At 38.0% G+C, this 14,127-nt stretch overlaps 1 protein-coding gene across 1 annotated transcript; it reads right to left on the reverse strand.

The window, feature by feature from the left end:
* On the reverse strand, nucleotides 1-10,372 carry LOC139952570 (uncharacterized peptidase C1-like protein F26E4.3). Its single transcript, XM_071951750.1, has 10 exons — nucleotides 10,091-10,372; nucleotides 8,058-8,376; nucleotides 7,245-7,308; nucleotides 5,903-6,004; nucleotides 4,961-5,193; nucleotides 4,262-4,412; nucleotides 3,071-3,236; nucleotides 2,876-2,921; nucleotides 2,163-2,332; nucleotides 1-1,921 (listed from the first exon to the last, which is right to left on the reverse strand). The coding sequence occupies exons 2-10, from the start codon at nucleotides 8,317-8,319 to the stop codon at nucleotides 1,793-1,795; spliced, it is 1,323 nt and encodes a 440-aa protein (XP_071807851.1). The 5' UTR covers nucleotides 8,320-8,376; nucleotides 10,091-10,372; the 3' UTR covers nucleotides 1-1,792.
* Between the last annotated feature and the right edge of the window lie 3,755 nt (nucleotides 10,373-14,127).

Here is a 14,127-nt window from a genome sequence, read left to right on the forward strand (position 1 = left end):
TTTGACAGGCTGTTATACAAATTTCTTGATGTTTTGCCCAACAAGCCGGACCCAACACTGCCCACAATGCTGCAAGCATTGGATAACGGATCTAAAAGGGATCAAAGAATTATAACTGGTTATATTGCTTTTTACAAACAGTACTTTATTATGCAATTGATAATTAGAAGTTTAAAAAGTACTTGATAGATTAAATAAAACATCTAATTCTAAATAAAAACATTGATAACGTTGATTATTTCTTAATAATATGAAAGCTTTTCTCATGCTTACTAAGAAAGACTAGTTGGCTATATGTACTTTTATTTCGTTAGAATAATGAATTACAGGCAGTGGACACTGTTGGTATACTCCAAATATTGTTTAGCATAAAAACTTACTTGGTAACGAGTAATGGGGAGAGGTTAATAGTATAAAAAATTGTGAGAAACGGCTCCCTCTGAAGTAATGTAGTTTTCGAGACAGATGTAATTTTCGAGAAAGATGTAATTTTCCACAAATTTGATTTCGAGACCTCAGATTTAGAACTTGAGGTCTCGAAATCAAGCATCTAAAAGAACACAACTTCGTGTGACAAGGGTGTTTTTTTCTTTCATTATTATCTCGCAACTTCGATGACCGATTGAGCTGAAATTTTCACAGGTTTGTTATCTTATGCATATGTTGAGATACACCAAGTGAGAAGACTGGTCTTTGACAATTACCGATAGTGTCCAGTGTCCTTAAGAGACAAGAATTCATGCATTGTTTTTTAATGGGAGACTTTTGGGACGCTTGGTGGCAGCAGACTTACCAGGTAAAATCCATTGTTCTTGGTAATGTGCGCATGCTCAGAACTACGTCAACAATGGAAATGTACCTGGTAAGTCTGCTGCCACCTAGCGTTCCAAAGTCTCCCATTGCATGCCCACTGCCTATGCTTTTATGTTTATGTACAATAGACTGTTAGTGCACCCCTGGTGGGTTTCTGCTAAATTGGCGACAACATAAAGGCCTACATATTTTTAGCTTCATATATATCAAGCCAAAGTTTCTTTGGGAAACTGAAATTTCACTTTTAAATTCACATATTCCTAAATGTACATCCCTTGCAATTCCTTCTTTTTCTCTGTGCTTAACACTTCACACAACATGTGTACCCGCGGCACCTTCTTTGTCACTGTCTTAAAGGATTTGGGTACTTTTTCAAAATGCCCGTAGATTTACATTACACTTACAGGGTTTGAAGATAATGATAGTGAAAAGCTTCCGTTCAAATAGTTATTACTTACTGAGGTGCTGTAGTTTTTGAGGAATGAGTAAAACAATGTCATGAAAATACGTTTGTAAATGCTTAAAATAATTTTCGTCTCATGAGACGAAAATTATTTTCATGACAGTGTTTTAAATGTTTTACAAAACGTTCGAAGTTAGTCTTTTTTCATCTTTAGGCTCTGCTTTATAATTACCCATGTTTCTCCCAGTTGTCTTTGTTTACCATAAGGTATACTATACTGACTTCAGCATCATGATGAACCTTTTCATATATAAAGTACTAAATTCTCTCGATATAGGCTATGTTCATTGTTGACGGATCGGTAGGCCTATTTAATGTGATTTGTATTGTGTTTTTCACTTCAAGTTATTGATATTTCTTAGGAAGTTCACAAGTACAAAAGCCGACAAAACCAATAGACTTCTCAGGAAGTTACTGGCGATTAAAATGTATGTCCATCTTCCCAGTTTCAATGTCATTAGTATCGCATAGTTGTTCACATCTCTAAAACGTAAGCATCACTTTTCCCGATGGCTCTTACATGTCCATATCAATGTTTCCCCAAACGCCAAGTACGTACGATTCAATTTTACACTCGTTGCTGCCACGCTGGATCCGGAAGAGCCCGTTCTCGCCCCACTGCTCGCCCCACGAATTGGCGCACAACTGTGACATGGAAAAAAGGAAATACAGACAATAAGTTGAGATAACTTGGCAACAAATAAAAGAGATGTGAGAGAAATTGATGAGACTGGAAATCATTTTGTTCATTTGACTGCACAGTGAATGTACTAAACTTCAGGTGTCATAGTAAAACTGGTTACGTAGGATTTGACTGCGAATATCCGTCTGAAATGAATGCGAGGTCAGTGTGCATTTGAAAGGACCATGACGTATAACTTCTTACCCAATACGGTCGCTGAATGTTACGATCTGTGCGGTCTACACCCCAACCAAGTATCCGTACAGAATGATAGGCGGACCGGCGAGGCTCACTAGCTCCATTCACGGACCCCAGCGTGTATTTATAAACTCCTCCGGTATACATGTAGAAGTCTTCTTTGACGAGAAATGTAGCTGTTGAAATTAAACCATTTATCGTTAGTATAATGATATTTTGTATATATTGAGTTGCTCTATAAAGATTGATTTGCTACCTAAACTCGTAGATCCCTTTAAGGCAGTGGACACTATTGGTAATTACTCAACAAACTTGTAAGCATAAAACCTTACTTGGTAACGTCGAGTAATGGAGAGCTGTTGATAGTATAAAACATTGTGAGAAATGGCTCCCTCTGAACTTAAGTAATGTAGTTTTCGAGAAAGAACTAATTTTCCACGATTAAGATTTCGAGACCTCAGAGCTAGATTTTGAGATCTCGAAATATCTGACGGGTAAACGACCATGCCATGACCCCTAAAACTTAAAGAATAATGTTTCTCAAGTTAGTGTGGGGAATGTTTTAATAAAATATACATCAAATCTTTTTAAATAAAAAATATATAATAATAAGGCGGACAAAATATAGAAATAAGTAGTGCATAGGGGATTTAAAATCAAATAACAAACACCTAAAATAATTAAGTTTCAGTAACAATAATTTTAATAATAAACCATACCTTGGACGGGTCCATTTTTGAATATCTCTGCTTTAATATCTTCTTCCTGCATGTGGATCAAACGCATCATTATTTGTAAAAAACTTACAATAATTATTTCAGGATCAGATATTTTTTGTTTTCAGTATTTTTTTTCTACATTATTTTAGTCTCTGACAGGTCGGATCCCAACGGATTTCTGGTTATAAATTCTACCTTTTCGGATATCCTGTATGGCGGGGTCACTTTGTATTTCTCGGAGGTGACGTAATGAGCTGGACAGGGTGTGGTCAGATCACGTGGTAACATACATGGGTACTTGTTCATCATCGCAGTGTCGCTCATTCCACTCTTGTATGGGTAACACACATCGGTTACAACGCTGGTTTAGAAAAACAAGATTAGAAGAACCGATAATACAAACGTCGTTATAGACGTACAAACTCAAGCAACACACATCGGTTACAACGCTGGTTTAGAAAAACAAGATTAGAAGAACCGATACTACAAACGTCGTTATAGACGTACAAACTCAAGCAACACACACCGGTTACAACGCTGGTTTAGAAAAACGAGATTAAAGGAACCGATTATAAAAACGTCGTTATAGACGTACAAATTCAAGCAATTACTGTAAATTCCTCTTTTTACGGTCACGACTTTGTCTTTACATCACAATATACATATTATTTATTTTGTTTTGACATGGAATTTGAGGTGTTGCATGGTGAGATATCAACTAATGTGGTGGGCTTTACTTGGTTTGGTAACACCATGTATACTTGGCGGGACTTGCTTGGTATAGATTAATGTTCTTTGTGAACATTTTTTTTTTTTGGTCTTGCTGTACTAAAATATCCGTAAAATTTACGGCACTAGCTGGGGTTCCATAGGTAAAGTGCCGTAAATTTCACGGTGGAAATTTAGTAAATTGTTCACTGAAGGGGTTGTTTACAAAACACATCGGTTACAAAGCTGGTCTAGAAAAACAAGATTGCCTTACCCTGGACGGCCCCTGCCAACAAAGAATTATGTCCGAAGATTTAAAAAATAAAAAAAAAATAATAATAAATAACCTCCACCGTGAAATTTACGGCACTTTACCTGGCACAAGCTGCCGGGTAAAGTGCCGTAAATTTTAAGGATATTTTTTACAGTCTACCACGGGGAGTAGATTTTCCGGAGTTCGGGAGACTTAAAAGTAACTGTCCTGCTTATACTATATTGACTTCTTTGGCGGAAGGTTAGGAAATCGGGCCGGTACCACTACTTTTGCTTTAGTGGATCAAGGGGGCTTCTCGTTCCTTCACTCTGCCGCGGAGTGAGTGCTTGTTTCTTAAAATTATAAAACATTTGGAGTTATAACCACGTTGAAACTAGTCAAAGAGGAAAACTCCCAATATTTACCCGTATCTTCGCATAAAGTACCATGCACGGTCCAAATGACCTCCATCACACCCTTGCTGTCTCCTGGTGTTGCATGACAGAAGATTTTGAGGCGAGAGTGCAAGCCCCATCTTCCCTGTGGATTGGATGGTCATACGATCTGATGCAACGGCTGCGGAGGAAAGATAATCCAATGGCTCACTCATTAGGAAAGTATTTTTAAACCAGTTTCAAGACTTGAACTTAATAGTTCAAGTCTTGAAACTGGTTTATTTTACTTGTTACATGGCATAATCAGCAACAACGAGTGAATTCATGGATTTGACAACACATGAGCATTGTGATGGCAACAAACATGTTTTTGGGTTTGTTTGTTTGTTTGTTTGTCTGTTTGCTTAGATGATCTTCCCGTCAAGGGAAGTCCGTCGGCAAACTCCCACAAGGGGATCCGTCTTTGAGTAAATTGCACAAATCAGGAATGTTTGGTTCGGTAACTGAGAAATCAGCGGTTAGCTTGTGGATTCGAACCTACGGCCTTAATGTTATAGTCATGCAGTCTAACCACTAGACCACGGTGACCAGTCTTATTGTAATATACCCTCCATACTAAAATTGTATTAACATTTTACATTAAAAGGGTATACTTGCGGAACCTTCCACAATGTTTTGCAAAGTGAACTCTTAATCGATAGACTGTAAAAAATCACGTTCGTATTTTACCCGTTGTTGAGACTGCCCATGAACTCCCACAATTCCCCTGGTCCGAGACGCCCTCAATCCAGCCTGGCCATTTTTGGCGGGAATCGAAACTTTCAGGGAGGTCGTCCATCTCGTCAATGTTGATCTCTTTCATGGCAGAGACGGTGGGGGCGGGCTTCTTGGTGCCCAGGCGACGCTGTTCCCCTTCGTCGAGGGTCATCCCCCACAAGAAGGAGTAGTTTCCGGCTTGCCATCTAAAATGAGTGTAACAAAAGAGTGATTGAGCCTGCAAATTACGCCACATGCAGGAAAATGTATTTAAGCAGAAGGACAGAAGAAGGACATTTTCTCAAGGAAAACAAGTCTCACTACATTTGTCTTGTTCAGTTGTCACAACGTACAGGACAACTTTTTAATTCAGTATAATTATTTTCAAGTTGGAAATGATACATAAACTTGCAACGAAATGTTTTGTACATATATCAACAAACAGAGAACGATTTCATCTACAGTGTAATTTTGTCAAGAATGTCATGTTTAAAAGTTGTTTTGGTCAGGGCCTAAATTCATAGAGCCTGTAAGGATAACAACTTGCTAAGCACAGAACAAAAAAGTGCTTAAAAGAAACTGGTTACCAGTCAAATACCATAACGTTACTTTGTTGCAACAGGTGCCCCACTCAATGTTTGCTTTTTTACAAAGTAAATTTGCTAATCAGTACTTTTCTGCCTATAACACTCAGCTTTAATAAAGTAGGCCCAAGAGCTGCGTAGTCAGAAATGCCCAACAATTCTTCTTAGCAGGAATGAGCATGATACCAGACACAAATTGTAGCCTGCATGTGACAAAGTAGTTTGGCTGGTAACCTATTCTGGTATGCATAATTTCGTTGTGCTTAGCTATTTTTAGTGTGCTTAAGCAGCTTTATGGAAATGGGCCCTGGTGTTCAGATTCAATGCTCACCCATTGGGTTCAGAGTTAACACTTGTTATGATTCCCTCTCTGATAAGACACGTGTTGGTGTCACACTGTATTGCGTATCCAACAGCCGTCGGCAAACAAGTGCTGTAATTAAAGGTGCATTTCATACCAGGTCAATTCAATAATCATAAAAGTAAAAAGAAATTATAGGAAACAAACGGTGGGCTCTACCACTTTTAACCCGTTTCGTCAGCAGTTTTCCAATGTATTTGTTATGTTGCTTTAAAGGCAGTGGACACTGTTGGTAATTACTAAAATTAATAAATATTAGCATCAAAGCATACTTGGTATCGAGTAATGGGGAGAGGTTGGTAGTATAAAACACTGTGAGAAACGGCTCCCTCTGAAGTAACGTAGCTTTCGAGAAAGAAGTAATTTTCTACGAATTTGATTTCGAAACCTCAAGTTTAGAATTTGAGGTCTCGAGATCAAGCGTATGAAAGCACACAACTTCGTGTGACGAGGGTGTATTTTCTTGCATTATTATCTCGCAACTTCGACGACCGATTGAGCTCAAATCTTCACAGGTTTGTTGTTTTATGCATATGTTGAGATATACCAACTGTGAAGGCTAGTCTTTGACAATTATACCAATAGTGTCCAGTGTCTTTAAAGGTACTGGACACGTTTGGTAATCATTTCCATAAACACTTACTATGGTATCGAGCAACACTACAGGGAGCTGTTGATAGTAAGTCATTGTATGAAACGAATCCCTCTGAAGTAACGTAGTTTTTAAGAAAGAGGTAATTTCTCCCTAAAATTTTGAATCTGAGAAAGACGTACTTGCCTTTCTCAGGTATCTGAAAGCACATACTTATGCAGCTCAGTGTGTGTGTTTTCTTTCACTTTCTTGCAACTTCGATGACCAATATTGAGCTCAAATGTTATGCAGATTTGATATTGTATCATAATTTTATGTACAATTAATTTGAGAAATCAAACGTATCCAGTGCCTTTAACGGTCACAATTGATTGACTAAATTAAAGAAGAGTTATACATGGCGACGGAAAAACTGGCACTTCTCAATTAAAACGACGATTGTTAAAAATGGTATCAAAAAAGCCGGCACTGAAAAAATGACAAAAAATATAAAAGATCTTTTTGGCAATTTCTCTTTTTGCAAAAAAGTTCACGACACTCTTGTGCCTCAAGGCGCTCCCATATTATCGAACACGTGGGACATGTTCAAACTGATTCCGATCACTCTGAAAAGGTGACACTTTTCTTCTAACAAACTTTGTTGTGCCTTTGTACCCCGAGTGTGTTTACTTTCAAAACCATTTGAAGTAGGAGCAAAGGTTACGGAAGTATAATACCTACCAGATGTTGCAGTCGACTTTGAAAGAATCGCCTGCAAAGAAACTGCTGCCCACGTAGAAACAATCTTTGCACAGGGGAACATGAGCAAAAAAAATGAACGGTTTTAATTTTGTGATCAAAACAAATTTTTGTACATATTACAATCGCAGTGTAAAGAATGAAATGAAGTGTTATTAACAAGTAAACTTTAAAAAAGTCATATAAAACATTAAAAGACCCCCCACCAAAAAAAAGTGGGTTTAAACCTGTTGTTTTTAAAGGAACACGTTGCCTTGGATCGGACGAGTTGGTCTATTAAAATCGTTTGTAACCGTTTGTTATAAAATGCATATGGTTAGAAAGATGTTGTAAAAGTAGAATACAGTGATCTACACAAATATGCCTCGAAATTGCGTGGTTTTCCTTTTACCTCGTCGACTAACACGGTCGGCCATTTATGGGAGTCAAATTTTTGACTCCCATAAATGGCCGACCGTGTTTCTTCGCGACGTAAAAGGAAAACCGTGAAATTCCGAGGCATGTTTGTGTGGATCATTATATTTTACTTTTAAGTTATCTTTCTAACCATATGCATTTTGTAACAAACGGTTTCAAGCACTTTTCAAAGACCAACTCGACCGATCCAAGGCAACGTGTTCCTTTAAGGTGTTCTGCCTTGTTGATGTTCAACTGTTGTTGTTTGTTGCTGGCGTTATATCAAACACTCCACAAACCTGTTTCTTTTATTCTTTGCCTTGATTCTGTTCAATTGTTGTTACTATTATTGTTGTTGTTGTTTGTTCTGGATAGGGTTATAACAAACACTCCACAAACCTGACGTTTTTATGGGGTTTGGTGGACTCAGTGCCGTGCAGTTGTTGAAGAAATCCGGACAGCAGTCCGCAGCATCCTTGGAGCGTAGACAAAAGTCATCGCAGTAGCATACCGTGTCTCCGATCGGTGCCGTGCAACTGTCGTCACGTCCCGGGCAACAACCCGTGATCCTACGGGAGCAATACTGAGCCCATGAGGGACCCGTGAACGCGACTAAAACCACGAAGATAAATCCAGATGGCCAACTGTACATTTTCGTCATCTTGTTTTTTTTCTTCTTCGGGAGTTTAAAGAGAGCGATGTCTTCAGGAGAATAAGCCTCAAAAATAAAAATATAAATCATAATTCACATTCCTATGTGTCACTCTGAGAAGACTAATCGTTAAAACATATTAATTTTTGTCGAGATGGGGAAACAGGTTGACAGAGTTTTGTTGTTGTTGAAGCGTTTTGGATGAATAAAGAAAACTAGACAAACACACAACACATCAGTCTTTTACTTAAGTCCATGCAAATTTACTATGAAGCAAAATAGAGGTGGTACAACCAAACGTTTCCAGTTAAAAAAAAAGAAGAAAGGAAACAAGAACAAAACCCCAAACCCCCAAACAAAAACAAAACAGAAACTACAGCTGCATGGCATAAAACACTGCATGAAATGCCGTATAAATAACGTACCACGGAAAGGCTGGTGCTGACCAGTTTTATAACAAAAAAATTACTAGAAATAAGCAATCACGAAATGGGGACAACCCTTGCGACAACATGCATCTATCAATTAATTGTAATTCAATACAAGTTGACTATAAAAATAAAACTTTCCAGCATTTTTTTGTTAGATAGCCCAGAATCAAACAACCGACTGCTCTCTCACAACTAAAACTATAATCTAAAGTCTTTTTGAAACATTATTACTAAAGGAACACTGAAGTTGGAATTAAAGGCAGTGGACACTATTGGTAAGTGTCAAAGACTAGCCTTCACAGTTGGTGTATCTCAACATATGCATAAAATAACAAACCTGTGAAAATTTGAGCTCAATCGGTCATCACACTTGCGAGATAATAATGAAAGAAAAAACACCCTTGTCACACAAAGTTGTGTGCGTTTAGATGGTTGATTTCGAGACCTCAAGTTCTAAATCTGAGGTCTCGAAATCAAATTCATGGAAAATTACTTCTTTCTCAAAAACTATGGGACTTCAGAGGGAGCCGTTTCTCACAATGTTTTAAACTGTCAACCTCTCCCCATTACTCGTCATCAAGAAAGGTTTTGTGATGAGAATTATTTTGAGTAATTACCAATAGTGTCCACTGCCTTTAAGTGAACGTCCACCTTTAGTCTCATTTCACTTGATTATCATCACATTTCGTTGCCCACCGGAACGCTTTTAACTTAAAAGTTGGACTTCAGTGAACGTCTCATTTCACTTGATTAACATCACATTTTGTTGTACACAGGCCAAATTGAAGTCATTAACATAATTGGTAAAAAGGAGAATAATAACAAACTTCGAACAACAATTCAAGTAAAAGACAATCAAGAACTGGTTGAAAAGAATAAATAATGATTTTTTTTTAATTTTTTTTTTTATGAAAACAAATAATTTAATGTAATGTTATATGAATGGATAATTTTCTTGGAGTATCTCTGAACATTTTTAAAATAAAGTAAACGTCTACAAGTGTAAACATTACTGCTACTATTAAATTTCTTGCCCACAAACTACTCAGCAGGTCAATATTGGGCCTGTAGGATTTCCCGATCATTTTCGATTCCAAAAACCCTACAAATTCAAACTTCGCGCATATCCATTTCGTGCGAAATGGAAAGCTCATTAAAATCTGTAAACTTGTCTTTTTCTGATGGGAAATTTCCTTTTGCGTGTAAAATCGCATGCCTCATGGTGAAATTGAATGACAGATTCAACTGAAGATGCAAAATCTCTTCGAATACATGAGAGGGAAATACCCTTTTTGGGGAAAATGATTGTGAAAACTTTTAGTTTATATAGCAAACAGAAAAATACTCACCAGATTCGACCGTTACTGCAGTACACACCCAACTCTGTGACCGCCTGTATTCCAACGCGTTATTTATACACCCTGCTGGCCGCGTTATGATTTACGTCCGTGACTCAAACATACAATGTCTCACTGATATATAGTTTTTAAATATTTCTTCCACCCACAACAGTGGTGTAAAACGAGAAGTGTATATAGGAACAAAAAATCACACATATTTCCGGGTGAGCCATGGCGGTCATTACCTCGGCAACTATAGCGGCAGTGTTATTTGAGAAGGAAACTCCACCTGTTTTATGTCATTATTTTTTAAAAGTTGTATTACAAAACATGAACTTAGATTCCGAAACAGAGAGGCAATTAAACCACGTCATGTCAAGTGTGTACAAGTGCCAACATTCACGAGAACTATAGGCCACTTTCCTTTTAAGTTTAAAGATGCCAGCCACGATTGTTTGGCAATTAATTTGACCTAAATTTCACACAGCTATTTCACGATATTGCCATAAAAGGCTCGCGCAAAATAATGATACGTGGTGCTATGGTTAAAAACTAGAAATTACCCCTTTTTCGGACCCAAATATTATATTACGCCCATCGGCCATGTATAGACACGTTTGCATGTGGGATTGTACGCAGATAGGCCTATGGCATAATAATATGCAGATTTTTAAATGTTTTTCGCTTTGAAATAGTATATTCTCTAGAAATTCGTTCTGCGAAAGTATTTTAAACAAAATGAAATGAAAAAGAACTGAAAATTCAATTCCTCCCTGATTGTCATTTTATAGGGCTGGATAGCTCAGTTGGTAGAGCGTCGGTATAACCCGGAGATCGTTGGTTCACGTCCTGCTCCAGTCAATGTTTGATTGTTCAAACCCAAAGTATCATAAATAATGGGGGACTTTGGAACGCTAGGTGGCAGCAGACTTAACCAAGGTTGCGTATCAGCGGTCATGACCAAAATTAATGGTTGCAGGCCATTGACCGAAATAAAACAGTTAATGGTTACAGCCGTGAAAACGCACCCCTGATGAGTTGTGCTTTATTACTCGATCTTCCACCAGTCGCCAACTCAATCTAAAACAAGTAACTTTGTCAAGTCTTCAGTTTCAGTTTGTAAAGTGATCTTTAATGATAGGCCTAAGGAAGATGTGGGCTGTAAGGATTGTTGAGCAATTTAGGCGGAAGAAGAGCTTCCGCTATTGGATAGGATGTCTGCAACATAGCCCGTATTGCCCAATCATAGATGACCTTGTATTCGGTCATTGGGGCATGACCTTCAGAGACATTGAGATAGTATGGAACATGAGTGAATTTTAAGTGGGTCGGTTGCTTTTGCGATCACATTACTGACATGACTAATCTTTGAGTGATTTTTAAAGGCACTGGACACTTATTTTCTCAAAATAATTGTAAGCATAACAACTTACTTGGTATCGAGCAATGGAGAGCTGGTGATATTATAAAATATTGTGAGAAACGGTTTTTGAGAAAGAAACAAGTTCCCAGTAAAATAATTGTTTGAATTGAATTTGAGACTTCAGGTGAAAGCTCACAACTTGTGCGACAAGGGTGTTTTTGTTTCCATTCTTCTAGTCTCGAAACCTCGATGACCAATTGAGTTCAAGTTTTCACAGTTTTTAAAAAATACATTTTATGTTGGGATACACCAAGTGAGAAGACTGGTCTTTGACAATGTCAAAGGTATCTATAGTGCCGTTAGGTCCCTTTTGCATAGCTCAACACATACATTGAAACTCTAATTGGGCGGAAAACAGACAACACGTAGGAAGGTCACTGAGGATAAACTTTACGCATTTTTTGTTGTAAAAAAAAAATGACAGATGAAACGAAATGGAAAGTTTTGTCTACAGAGAGAGTCTAGCATGCAATAATGATCGAATAATATGATGTTGAAAGCCATTGGACACTTTCGGAAAAAAAATCACATATTTACAAATAACCTACAGGGTTTACATAAGGTAGGCCTTATGGTGAAAGACTTCTCTTGAAATATTATCCCATGAAATGCTCTACTTTTTGAGAGAACATCATATTATTATCAATTCTCGATATCGAGAATTACGGATTTATTGTAAACACATGTCATGACACGGCGAAACGTGTGGAAACAAGGGTGGATTTTCCCGTTATTTTATCCTGACTCCGATGACCCATACTGTTTTACCGAAAGTGTCCAATGGCTTTAATTTTGCATCGGGAAAGAAAAAATACTATGTATTATTTGTTTATCACCCTTACACCGATCGATCATTTTAGCATAGTATAATCCATACTTTTTCGAGTCATTTAAGAAACAAAACCATAGGCATAATTATTCGGGTTGAATTGGGTTCGAACTCAAGATCTTTACCACTTACAGACCACCGATGTTGCCCAGTAGCTAGAGGCAGTTCAAGTCCTTTGTTTTAGCAGCGGGTAAGCCTACCGCAAAGAATTTATGTTAAATTTGCATCGTGGGTTCGAATCCCACCCGAGTAATATGCTTGTGATTGTTCACAGAACTTGGGAAAGTACTGAGTATACAGTGCTAACAGTAACACACATCATTGGAACCAAAATAAATATTCTTTATCCATGATGCAAATTATTTTAAACATCTATTTAGACACGATTGTTACCACACACAAAAAGAGTCCAGACTGTAAAGTCACATTTTTATATATATTTTTTTTCTGTTTTGTAAGTTCGTACAGTTGGGGTGATTGATGTTCATGGCTAGAAGATAACATTGATGATACTTTGATGATGTGCTTTGCTTGGTAGGCTCTTTGATCTTGAAAGTGTTGTTCATAAACGAAATTTTCTTTACAGATGTTAGAATGAGCAAACGTTTTCTTGTAGACGTTATACGATACATGCCAGAAGGTCGTTTGCAAAAATGTTTCGTTCGATGTTGATGAGAACAAGCCGATGAAGCTCAATAATTTTGATCTGTAGATAATGATAACATAAATTGTCCTTGAATATTTTGTCTAAGCTATAGTCCATCTTGAGGGACTATTATCGATATTGGTAGGTCTATGAACATTCTTTGGTTCCTTCGCGGCCGAGCGTTATAGTACGTAACACACGGACTCAATTGGTGGTGATTCATCTGCTCAGCCGGAAAGTGTGTGTTTGAGTTTTAATTCAATTCAATTCAATTCAATAAAACGTTTATTCCATACTGTTTTAGAAAAAAAAGAAACAATTATTGTGAGAATTAAACAATTTCGGTCCTTGTAAGACAAAAAAGCAGTACTTCGTCCCAAGGAAAAAATCGGTGGGTACCAGTCACAAAAATGAAAACTAATGTAAGATTGGCTGGTGACCTGTTTCTGTTAGGCATAAATTTTCTGTGCTTATAGCTCGTTTTTTTGCTTAAAGGCTGTATGTGTTCCTCCCTTACCCGACAAAAATAACGTTCAGCATCAATAGGCAAGAATTGCTCTAAAAACGAGTACTATACTGCGCGAGTGCGCGGCCTGTCAGATGCAATCGTGTCCCCCATGCAATACTGTCCGCTACGGACACTTTTGCATATGCAATCGTGTCCGGGGCTATGCAAAAACCGTCAGGCGGACACATGTACATGACTGTATAAAATTAAATGTGCGCGCGTAAGCGAGCATGCTTGCACTGAACCTACGTATGTACATGCACATGCCATGTTCATGACAACACTGTCTCAGTAGGATTTGAAACTTTGCATGGTAAAGAAGAGAGGTTGCGGTAACACCATGTAATGACTGTCTTGTAAAAAGAAATACATGTACCGAACGACCAAGGGCGTTTAATACAGCAAGGACGGTTTTGCACGGGGGCGGACACAACTGCATATGCAAATGTGTCCGGGCGGACACAATTGCATTATGCAGCAGCGTCCGGGTGGACACGATTGGATGTTTGCAAAACCGTCCGGCGGACATTATTGCATATGCAATAAGGTCCTCCGGAAAGTATTGCATAGAGGACTTAAAAAAGCATGCGACACACCCGGCCTCCCGTCCGTCCGTGTGTCAAAAAACGTTTGTTGTTAA

This window comes from Asterias amurensis, chromosome 20 (genome assembly GCF_032118995.1).
Source record: "Asterias amurensis chromosome 20, ASM3211899v1".
Lineage (NCBI taxonomy): Eukaryota > Metazoa > Echinodermata > Asteroidea > Forcipulatida > Asteriidae > Asterias > Asterias amurensis.